This window comes from Peromyscus californicus, unplaced genomic scaffold (genome assembly GCF_007827085.1).
Source record: "Peromyscus californicus insignis strain IS unplaced genomic scaffold, ASM782708v3 Scaffold_22__1_contigs__length_63687245, whole genome shotgun sequence".
Taxonomy (NCBI): domain Eukaryota; kingdom Metazoa; phylum Chordata; class Mammalia; order Rodentia; family Cricetidae; genus Peromyscus; species Peromyscus californicus.
In genome coordinates this window covers 16,417,722-16,429,678 of record NW_026294525.1, presented here as the reverse complement: position 1 = coordinate 16,429,678, position 11,957 = coordinate 16,417,722, and the positions used below count along the sequence as shown (strand labels likewise).

Genomic DNA, 11,957 nt, shown 5'->3' with positions numbered 1-11,957 from the left:
CTAATATTTCCTACTGCTTCTACTCAAGAGTACTCTGGGGAAATGTCAGGGTGGGGAATGGCCCCCCACAGGACATGGAGTGGAGGGAATGCTCACCTGAGAACTATTTCCCCCTCCCTGTGTGCATTAACTTAGATGGCAGAGGGCCCTGAATGAGAAGCCTGGCCCCTCCTCACCTCCACACAGAGACCAACCCTGACCATGAGCAGGAGTCAAGCAATGAGCCAAGCAAGTGCTCCCACTCAGGGAGGACGGAGAGGGTCCTTATTTCTGTTGTTTTGTTTGTTTTGTCTCTGGGTGACTTGGAAGAACCCAAAAAAGATTTGGGCCCCCAATAGGAAGGACACAGGTCTTAAACCAGGGGATTCTCATATCAGAGAACGTCACCGACCAATACAGAGAAACAGAACTGACAGAAACACACAGACAGACAGAGAGACAGACACATACACACAGACACAGACACACACATACACACATACACACACACACACACACACACACACACACACACACACACACACAGAGAGAGAGAGTTAAGACAACCAGTGTGACCAACATACACTCATACACCTGAACAGACAGGGAATCAAGTGAGGTCTCACAGATTCCCGACAGTGGACCAGTGGCCTTGTCAGACCGCTCCTGTGTGACCAAAGAGAAGGCTCCTTACCCAGACTCACCTCTAGATATGATAGGACCAGGTGACTTTCTAATTTGTTTCCTTTTTGGGATGGAGACGTCAGACTCCTCTGAAGCATTAGGCAGCAATTTACCAAAGAGTATGTCAGGACCCTGAACTCAGGTCGCACACCCCTTAGGACAGTGGATATCAACCTTCCTAATGCTGTGACCCTTTAACACAGTTCTCATATTGTGGTGACCAGAACCATAAAATTATTGTTGTTGCTCCTTCATAACTGGAATTTGCTACTGATATAATTATAATGTAAATGTCTGGTATGCAGCAAATCCAATGTGTGACCCATTTAAAAGGCCCTTCAAACTGAAAAGGGTTGAGACCCACAGGTTGAGGACCACTGCCCTAGGATCTCCTTGACTACCACATTCTTTCTCATTCCAAGGGACTCTGAGACCTCTGGTATCTTCAAGTCTTGTTCTAGGATGTCCTTGGGACTTCCAGAAATGTTGTGGGGAACTCACCAGAGAAGAATTTTCAGACACAGATTTATGTTAATAGAAACTTTTTATTAGCTGGTTAGCTAACTACATTGGGTATTTGGGATCCCTGTGTAGCACCTACCCTCAGGTAGAGCTTTTAAGCACAAAACCCCATGCTTTGGGTTGACATACTTCAGTTAACAAGAACAGTTAGCCAGAAGTGGAAATACAGAAGTCAAAAGTCAAGGTTAGTACATTCAGAGACTACCCTAACTATGGACTGGGATGGATCAGGTCTTTGTTTCAGTTTTGGCAGATGATGCTGTCTATGTGCTGAGTTTTACCTCTTGAATGGCTCTTTCATGATGGAGTCAGCTGTGCTAAGGTCTGGGGCCCTGTTACAGTTATTAGTGACTTCTATTAAACAACTATTTCCCAATTTCCATGTTCTGTGATTAGCTGTTACAGGTTTCCTTTAGCGACACCTGAGATATTTGATTATTGCCAGTTATATATGCAGGTGGAAAAACTTCACACTCCCACTAAGGGGATCTGGTTATCCTGTTTCTTATGCTAAGGAGGGGTACATAATCACGTTCTTTTCCAGATGTTGAGTTACATGTTAAGAGCAAAATACATCCAGGGAGCACCAAGGAAACAGCACAAGGTGATAAGAAGGGCCCAAGTGACAGCACAGAGTGAAGGATCGTGACACACACTGTGTCGGCAGCATCATGATTCATCTGGTTGAGGCCGGTGAGAGGGAGAGTGGCTGGATCAGATGAATAATTCTCACGACCTTCTCTGGAGCATCTTCAACCTACAGCAAGGGAACAGGTCTATTGAAGGGTCTGAGGACAGCCTGGGTCAGTTCCCCGGGTGCCCTGTACCAGTCATCTCCACCCCACAGTCACCCTCACTGAGGTCATCCAGTTCCCTCCTCCATCACTCCTGGGCTCTGCATCCCTGGAGCCTCTACTGTCTTCCTCCCTTCTTCCCCGTGTCCCAGAGTCAGCCCCAGGCCCTGCTGCAGACCTGAAGTTCAGAATAAAGTGGTGATGGCTGGCTCTGCTTCCTGACTCTGGGCCAGATGGGAGGGGCCCAAGGAGGAGGGAGGAACCCGATCCAAAATAGCCTTTGGACCTGGTTATCCAGGACTAGAGTGGCGTTCCAGACATGCTTTCTCTTTCATTCTGAAACTCAAAATCTGAGAGTGGCATCACAGCTGTGGATGTGACTCTCCCTGCCCCACCTTGTCCACCTGGGCAGTCCAGATGGGAGCAGTGGACTCCAGCAGCAGCTCAGTCCCACCTGCCTCCAGTGTGGACACTGCTCCAGGGGTTCTGGAGGATGCTGCTGCTTGATTTATTTCTATTTTATGTGTATGAGTGTGAGCCTGCATGTCTGTAAGTGCACTGTGGGAATGCCTGGGGTCTGTGCAGAAGAAGAGGCTGGATCCCCTGGACCTGCAGCTATATGGTGGTGAGCTGCCATGTGGGTGCTGGGAATGGAACCCAGGTCTAGTGGATGAGTAGCATGTGGTCTTGCCACTGGGCCGTCTCTTTATTTATATCTGCTTTATCTTTGTCTGTGGGATGGAATCTTCTTCCCTCTATACATTGAGTGGAACTATCATGTTCTTCTTTTGTGCTCCTGCTGTCTCCACAATGCATCATGGGACCCTCCTGATTAGGAACCTGCTGTGTTCCCTCCTCATTTCCCACTGGTCTGTGACATGATTCCTGTCCTGTCAAGGCTGAGCATGCACAATCTATTGCTATTAGGTGACATGAACTCCAGATCTCCTGCCTCCTTTCTCAACATAATGCTGCAGTGAGGGACAAGAGCATGACTCTAGCAATTCCCTCTTGCTTCCTCACTTCTCAACCATCTGTCCCTTACACCACTTCCCGTACTGCCCTCAGTACCTGTCTTCACAAATATTATAAAAGTAACAGGAGGGAGCAGGTGAGGATCAGCAGCAGGACAGAGATGTTGGACTTGCTTGCCAAGGACGGAGGTTTGTTCACATCCGGAGCAGCAATTGGCGAGGCTGAAGTGGAAATACAAGTTGAGTCTTTGACCAGGAACTTAAATCTGGGGAAATCTCACCTTAGCTTCTGGGTGCTCAGGTGATTCAGCAACACAGAGTTCCACCCCTTTCCCTTGTTGCTAGGCAACAACTGTTTGGGTGGGTCCTGAGTAGGAAGGGAGAGAGGTTATGTCCCCTGTCCTCAAAAGATTCCTCCAGCTATGGTAGGGGAAGCAGGGTAATGATGGGGCCACATCTTTCCTGCTGGCAGGAGAGGAGCTGACCTGTGAGGATGGTGGCAGGGAAGAAGAAATTTCAGGTGAGATGAAAAGCAGCAGAGAGTCTAGAATGAGGAAAAGGCCAACAAATAGAAGTTTGCTCAGACTGTGACAGCCTGTGAGAACCACAGTGAGAGAACAATGTAAACACAACTAAGGAGATAGGAGAGGGCGAGAAATGAAATGATTGACGGAAAAAACGGCCATCATCCCCAGAACTCATGGTGATTACATTATTACACACACACACACACACACACACACACACACACACACACACACACACACACACACACACACACACCCTGATCTGCAGAGAGCTTCCTGCCCTTCTTCCCAGTTACCTGTAGGCTCCAGCTTTTCTTCCCAGTGTGACTTGAACTCCTCAAGCCAGGACCTGCAGTCCCCCCGTGAGGTCCTGTATAAGAAGTCAGTTACTTCCTCGTCTTTCTCCAACAAACTTTTCATCTGGCTGGATTCAGAATCAACTTCAGTCAACTTTCCAGTGCTTGAGTCAAAATGCAACATTTTCTGTCCACTGAGGCCAAAGTCCCAGGATCCACGGAAATCTCCATTTACTTCATACCCACAACGCATCGTGGCCTGCAGAGTGAGGGGCTCTGTGCCCATTGGAAAGAGATCAGCCTCTGGCCTTGATGAATCCTGTCTGCCTACCCACCTCCCTTCCCATCCTCTGACTTGCTCTGCCCTCCTTGCTACTGGACCTCTTTGGTAGGACTACCTGTGATTTATTTTCTTCCTCCATGAAAACAATGGATGTCCCTAACCTATCACAAATCCTATTCTTTCCTTCAAGGAATCATCTGCTATGTTCTTTATTTAATTTGTAGCAGTGGGGATTGAACCCAGGGCCTCATATATGCTAGACAAGCACTCTACCACTGAGCTACATCCCCAGCACTAGGGGGCCATTTGAAACTTACTTCTCATTGTATTAGTCTCTAACTTTATGTCAACCATTTCTGCTTTCAACAGGTCAACTCCATCTTTCAGAATGTCAACCTGTGGTTGCCAGATCTTTGTGGCACTCAGTCTGTTTCCCAGAAGACCAATGGCATGGCAGTTGTGGGTAATGTCACAATAAATAAAATCCCTTCTATTCAGTTTGCCTTCAATTTCGTGCCACCATGCTCCAGACCCTGAGTTGCCAACAGTGAAGCTGTAGCTAAGAGAAGCAGCGTCTGTGAAGGAAACATGCAGTGAGGTTAGGATGTGGAGCAGGGCCTCAGACACAGTCTCTGCCTCTGGAACAAGAAAGTCCTCTGCAAGGGTAACTTTTTTTAAAGAGAGAAATAAGTAAAAAAATCAAATCCCAAAGTGAGCTTCCACTGTGCTAAGTAAAGCATAGCCATGCTCTCTTGTTTGAAGATGTAGATCTGGGTTTGGTCAATTCCTGCTCTCCATCAGGAAAATTCTGTTATCTGTTATCTCATGCTTTTGCTAGGGGTAGGCACTGTCAGTTATGGCAAGAAAAGTTCAGGATGTCTTTTCCAGATCTGTTTGTTCTGGAGAATCTCCAGAATCTGCCCATGTTGACTGTGTGGAAACAAGATGGTGTGAGAGGCTGGTGGACAGAGTGGAACAGGGTGAGGATGGAACAGAAGTTTCATGGGACAGTTTTTCCTGATCTGTACTCTCAGGTCATAGACTTGGACATCTTTGCTGATTAGCTTTAACTGTTAGTTTGATAACAGCCTAGAGTCACCTAAGAAGGGAGTGTCTATTGAAGGACTGTTTTGACTGTCGATGATGTAGGAATACCCAGCCACTGTGGGCATTACCCTTCCCCTGGGCAGGTGGTCTCTGGTTGGATAAGAAATCTAGCTCACTGGGCAGTGGTGGCACACGCCTTTAATCCCAGCACTCGGGAGGCAGAGGCAGGTGGATCTTTGTGAGTTCGAGGCCAGCCTGGTCTATAGAGTGAGATCCAGGAAAGGCGCAAAGCTACATAGAGAAACCCTGTCTCAAAACCCCCCTCCCCCCAAAAAAAGAAATCTAGCTATATAGGAGCTAGTGATTCAGACAGCAAAGAGCATCCTCCCTGGTTCCTGCTATTCCTCTATGGCTGTGAATAAGTTCCTTGGCCATAGATAATGCTGTGTGGGACAGCTAGTCGGCCTGCTTCTGAGTCTTACCCTGACTTCCCTCAGTGACAGACAAGCTTAGAAATAGAAGTCAAATAAATCAGTTTTTCCCTTACGTTGCTCTCAATAGTGTTTTATCATATTAAAAGAATAATTCTAGAACAACACATGTCAGATCCCTGAACATATGGCAGTGCTCCAGGGATGGCTTCATAGAATTGGTCAGAGGATAGTCCATACTACAGGATAAAGAAAATCTAGGCTGGTTAAATCTGGTAGTAGAAGAGTGGTGATCAAAAATCTCAGAGAAGTGCATGTGCCAGAGTGGATGTATCAGCAATCATTTCCAGGGGGAGTGAGCAGAGACCATCCTGCTCTGTGGGATGCTGGAGCACCCCTGTGGAGAAGCACAGTGAGCATGACCAGGGAGAAGACACCAGCATTGCTGGGAGCACAGAGATGATGGTGGCTCAAGGCTGGGGTGGTGTGAGAAAACTATTTCTAACTTGACATCCCGGCAGCATGGTACAGAAAATCCCGTCAGGTGGAGTGGTCAGGAGGCAGTAACATCAAGGGCAGTGATCCATTGATGAGGAAGGGGGACCCACCTGGAAGCCTAACTGCTTAAGGGGCTCATGGCTAACAGAACACAAAAATCCTAAATAGAGATAGATGGTTAGCCAACTCAGATGTGGCTGGATTTTAATAATTAAAGACAGAACAGATGATCAAGAAGCTGAGAGCTGCTGTCCATGAAAACCCCAGGCTCCTGTGCCCAGTGTCTAAACTGAACCATTGGGGCTAGAGAGGTGGTGCAGTGGTTAAGGACACTTGTTCCTCTTGCAGAGGATCCAGGTTAGATTCTCAGCAACTATACATGGTGGCTCACCACTGCCTGTAACTCCAGTTCCATGAGATCCAATGTCCTCTTCTGACCTCTGAGAGCACCAGGCATACATGTGGTGCACGTACATACATACATACATACATACATACATTCAGTCAAAACATAGATCAATAAAACAATTAAAACTAAACCACTTCAGTGCTGTGGGATGTTCTGTATGCTGTGAATATGTTGCTCTGATTGGTTGATAAATAAAGGCTGATTGCCCAGTAGCCAGGCAGGAAGTATAGGTGGAATAAGAAGACAAGGAGAATTCTGGAAAAAGAAAGGCTGAGTCAGAAGATGCCAGTCCACCATCCAGGGAGCAGCATGGAATGGCATACAGGTAAAGCCACGGAACACATGACAACATATAGATTAAGAGAAATGGGCTGAGTTTAAGTGTAAGAGCTAGTCAGTGTAAATCTGAGTTAATGGCCAAGCAGTTTTAATTAATATAAGACTCTGTGTGTTTACTTGGGTCTGAGCAGCTGCGGACCAGGCAGAACACAAGAGAAAAACTTTAACTACACTTTAAAGACAGACCCAGATTTAATTCCTAGGGGGACAGATCAGGTCCCAACAAGAGTGACCATTCAGTCCTGTGTCAAGTATAATCATTCTTTTGTATCACTTCATTACTGCCCTGTCACTCAGGGATGAACCACGAGATGCTCCGGTGAATGTCTAATGTGGTGGTTTGAATGAGCCTGTCCTCTATAGAGTAGGATGTCTGAACACTTGGTCCCCAATTGGTGGCAGCTGTTTGGATAGGTTTAGGAGGTAAGGCCTGGCTGAAGGAAGAATGTCACTGGAGGTGTGGCTTTAAAACCCATTCCCATTTCTTCATCTCTGGACCTTGCTTGAGGTTTAAGATGTGGGCTCTCAGCTGGGCATGGTGTCAAATGCCTCTCATCCCACCACTTAACAGTCAGGGCCAGATTGATCTTTATGAGTTTTGAGGCCAACCTGTTCTACATAGTGAGTTCTAGGACCGTTGGAACCATAAAGTGAGACTTTGTCTCAAAAAGCCAAACCTAACAAAATCAAACCAAACCACACTAAAAATACATGAGTTCTCAGCTTGCTGTTCTAGCCACCATGCATGCCCATTGCCATGCCTCTCTGCTGTGAGGTGATAGATTCTTGTCCCTCTGAAAGCATAAGCTTCTTCAAAAACCCTTCCTTCTGTATGTTACCTTTGGTTGTGGTGCTTTATCATAGCAACAGAAAAGTAACAAATACAGATATCTGGTCAATACCAAAGGTCTTTGCAGGTCAGACAGTCTCAGTTACACCTGCTCAACTCTGCCTTTGTAGCTTAAAAACAGCCAAAGATAATACATCCACGAAGAGCATTGCTATGGAATTATCATTTTGTACATTGTGAAGATGTGTCTTTGCCAAGGCACCTTCTTATTGGTTTAAAAAAGTTAGACATATATTAGCTAGGCAGGAGGTATAGTGGGGCAGCTAGACACAGAGGACTCAGGGAAGAAGAAAGGCAGGGTCTCCAGGAGACATCAGAACTCAGAGGAAGCAGCATGGGCAGTACAGAGTAAAGGTATATAGGCATGAGGCAGAAGGTAAATTAATAGAAATGGGTTAATTTAAGTTAAAAGAGCTAGTTGGAAACAAGCCTAAGCTATCAGCCAAGCTTTCATAAGTAATAAGTGTGGGGGATCTCCCCTGGAGCTGCCCTCTCCAGACCCCACCCTCAGAATGCCAAGGGTCAGTCCCTCCACTGGGGCTTCTCAAGACCATGCCAACAGGATATTGAAGACCTGGTCACCAGATCTGCCCTGGCTCTCCCTCCTGCCTTCCCAAGAGTCATCCAGGAGTTGCTTCCCTCTGTTTATTAAGCCTAGACTTATTAATTTGGCTAGATTGGCTTATGACATTGGTGGAGCATACCCAATAACTGGGGTTCCAATCTGCCCTGTGCTCTCCCTCCTGCCTTCCTAGGAGTTGCTTTGTTGTTTATTAAACCTGGTCTTTTTAATTCAGCTTGCTTGGCTTAATGCATCCCCAGAGGATACCCAAAAACTGAGGATTCAATACTTATCAATAAGAAATCTCAGTGTGGTTATTTGTGACTCTGGCAGGTGGGACAGAAAACACATCTACAGAACATGGCTGGACCTGTCTATAAGGCCCTGTGACCCAGAACCCAGGGTTGTCTTAAGCTAATTGATGTTAGAATACCCAGCTCAGTCCCTAGGCAGCATCATTTCCAGTTAGGGAATGCTGAACTATGTGAGATGGGAGCAACTGACCTGAACAAGCGGAAAGGTAACGTGGGTACATTTCTCTTTCTCTGATCTTGATTATAAATGTGATGATTTCAGTTCCTACTTACTTTCTTCAATAATGGAGTATAACCTGGAATATATATATATATAGTCTTTTTAAAAAAAATTCCTACAAGTTGCTTTTGGTCATGGTGTTTTCGTCATAGTAACGGAAATGAAATCAGGCAGAAATTGGTCTCAGAGAAGTGGGGCTACTTCTGTGATGACCTGACTGTGGTGATTTAGGGATGAACTGGGGGGAGTCTTTTGAATTTTTTGACTGGAAACACTACTGAACACTCTCTCAGAGTTTAATGGGCCATTCTTGTGGGTCCTTGGAAAAGAAGAATTCTGACATTAACATGGATAGTGTAAGGCCAATTCCAGAGGTTTCATGGGGGAGCCAGGGCTTTATGAAGAATTGGGATGGGGCTATTCATGTGCGATTTGGGCTAAGAATTGCTGTTGCCTGATCTGGCTAGGGCTGAGAATCATCTGTGGTTAATAAGAGAGCAGCACCATTGAGGACAATCGGTGTAGAGAACAAAGAACCTTGTGTACACAGATAAGCCCTGGAGAAGCATGGAAGAAAGTTTAACACACAGTTCACCTCTGCAAAGGAATGAGGTGCACAGCTGCTCTTCCTGGAACTAGGAATGATGTCATTTTTATGACCTGGTGATCCCTTGCTGTCTGTTGAGACAGGCTCTGCCTTATCTCCCAGAATTAATGCTATTACTAATCCAAGACCTTTCCCCCTAAGTCTTGAACATCGCCTTTAGACCATAAACCCACTCTATGAGTGATGTCACCTGTGCTTTACAGCAGCCTAAGTGACTTCTATGCTACCTTAGGGCCAGAATAATCCCAACACCCACAGGTGGTATGGTCGCCTCAGTCAAACTCCCTAGACCCTACATCTTGGACACTATCTCTGAGTCAACAGTATCCATTCTTATGAAAGAAGCCAGATAGACTTTGTAAGGAATCTCAATGTAAACATATCTTAAATTGTTGTGCACTTTGGGACTGAGTTAATTGTTATCTGAATACTTTTTCCAAATTGAGTCTGTGCTTAAATATGGCTAAGGTAGGATGATCTGGGTCAGACTCTAGAAGTCCTGCTCCAGTGCCAGTTAAAATAAAATTGGGCTGAGCCAAGTTTCATTCTTGTCTTCGTAGATCATCTTTCCCCTGCCTGCTGTAAAGTCTGCAGGGGAATCACCACGAAAATGAAAATATTTCCCCAGATCCAGCACATAGCAATCTGGATCAGTGGGACCAGGTGGCATCTTGACCTGGCAGCTGAACTTGTAGGGGATGAGAAAGATAGTTTGCAGAGTGCACAAAGCCTGGGTGCAGGAGTCTGTCTGCTGACTTCCAGAGGGATCACACCCTTTGCCCATTACATCCAGTCACGGCACTCTTCAGTGATTTCTAGAGTTTTCCTGGTCCTGCCTGGCCCACAATCAGAACAAATCTCTCTCACCTGCCAGTCTGTAGCCACTCAGACCCAACCAAGTAAACACACAGAGACTTACATTACTTATAAGGCCGTGGCAGGCTTCTTGCTAACTGTTCTTATATCTTAAATTAACCCATTTCTATTAGTCTATAAGTTGCCACGTGGCTCGTGGCTTATTGGTATCTTACATCATGCTTCTCCTCGTGGCAGCTGGCAGAGTCTCTCTCCTCAGCCTTCTCCCACCCAGCATTCTCCTCTCTCCTTGTCCTGCCTACACTATCCTTCCTGCCTGGCCACTGGTCAATCAACATTTTATTTATCAACCAATCACAGCAACATATATTCACAGCATACAGGACATCCCACAGCCGGACGAGAAAGATAGTTCGCAGAGTGCACAAAGCCTGGGTACAGGAGTCTGTCTGCTGACTTTCTAGATGGATCACACCCATTGCCCATCACATCCTGTCACAGCACTGTTCAGTGATTTCTATCCGCCATCTTGATTGTTCATTTCTTCTAGCCCTGCCTCCTACTCTGCAGCAACTAATTTCCATTAGTCTTCGGTTCCTCTACAAGTCCTGGAACGGTGTAGGGTGAGGTCAAGAACAAGCCTGGAGACCCAGAAGGAGCCCACAGAAGTGGTGGGTAGCTGAAGAGGGCCAGGACCGGTTCTACAAGGAAGACTGGCCCTCCTAGTCACTGTGGCTCTAAGTCTACACTTCTCCCCCTCATCCCCCCCCCCATTAGATCCCAGGAACTCACCTGAGGGAGGAGGTGTGCATTGACAACCCTTCAGGACCACGAGGAGCAGAATCAAAGCCAGAACATAATGAGAAATGAACTTGATAACTGCAATTTGGATCATGAATCCTTATTCCATTCCTGGCTGGCAGCAGCCATGACTTGAACTGGAGAGAGAGAGAGAGAGAGAGAGAGAGAGAGAGAGAGAGAGGAGAGAAGGACAGGGAGAGGGAGGAGAAAGAAGAGAGGAGAGAGCAGAGAGAGGAGAGAGAGGAGAGAGAGGAGAGAGAGAGAGAACACTTAAATAATTCTTGAGGTTGACTGTAGATTGCTTCAGATACTTGGGCTGTGAGTTCAAGCAATTGCCTGCCATCTCTGTCTCCAGCACCATCTTTTCCTAGAACTCTTCAGGGGTGGGGAGGTCTCTCCAGGTTCCCTGAGGCTCAGTCCGATTCTTTGCAGAACTTGATGGTTCTTTTCTATCCAACTCCGGCAGCAAACTATACACTGCCTGGCACAGATCTCCGATATCTCCGGGTCCTTCCAGGGACTGAGGTCCCTTCCCAGAACTCACCTGCCCGGGAACTGTCACCAGCAGAAGCAGGAAGGAAAGAATAAAGCTGGAGCCTCCCGCGGGGGTCACTTATATCCTGAGAGGGAATCAGGAGATGGGTGGGTAGGTGATGACTGGGCAGGATGTCTCCCCGCCCAGTCTGGCCGAGTGCCCAGTTTTGTTTTTCTCCTCGGTTCAACACTGTTTTTTTTTTTTTTTTTTTTTTCCGCCTCCTTGCCCAAACCTGCATATTCACCCTCAGAAGAAAGACAAGTCGGCTTGTTTTATTTCTGTTTTTAAAACCTCCTAGAAGGTCTCGTCCCAAATACTGGCCCATCTGAAATCGCCATGAGTAAAGACAGTTGTTACTGTACTGTTACACCGCTGTTCATTTATAGTAAACTCAGAAATCTAAGACCTTCAGAAAAGTGTGTGTGGAGTCCAGAGATTTCCTCAGGTCCTGACCTTGGAACCTGCCTAC

General features: G+C 46.5%; 1 protein-coding gene across 1 annotated transcript; it reads right to left on the bottom strand.

The window, feature by feature from the left end:
• Positions 1–1,199: 1,199 nt before the first annotated feature.
• Positions 1,200–11,087, bottom strand: LOC128118780 (UL16-binding protein 1-like). Its single transcript, XM_052751595.1, has 5 exons — positions 10,945–11,087; positions 4,377–4,634; positions 3,777–4,052; positions 3,051–3,175; positions 1,200–1,942 (listed from the first exon to the last, which is right to left on the bottom strand). Exons 1-4 carry the CDS (start codon positions 11,045–11,047, stop codon positions 3,066–3,068), a joined length of 747 nt encoding a protein of 248 aa, XP_052607555.1. The 5' UTR covers positions 11,048–11,087; the 3' UTR covers positions 1,200–1,942; positions 3,051–3,065.
• Between the last annotated feature and the right edge of the window lie 870 nt (positions 11,088–11,957).

What these genes read in the sequence shown, in the direction of transcription:
- LOC128118780 (XM_052751595.1), bottom strand. Translation starts at nt 11,047, where the DNA reads ATGATCCAAATTGCAGTTATCAAGTTCATTTCTCATTATGTTCTGGCT. An exon ending in ATGCACACCTCCTCCCTCAG is followed by an intron (nt 4,635 to 10,944) that starts GTGAGTTCCTGG and finishes TTTCCTTCACAG; the next exon opens with ACGCTGCTTCTCTTAGCTAC. An exon ending in AGAGACTAATACAATGAGAA is followed by an intron (nt 4,053 to 4,376) that starts GTAAGTTTCAAA and finishes CAATGGGCACAG; the next exon opens with AGCCCCTCACTCTGCAGGCC.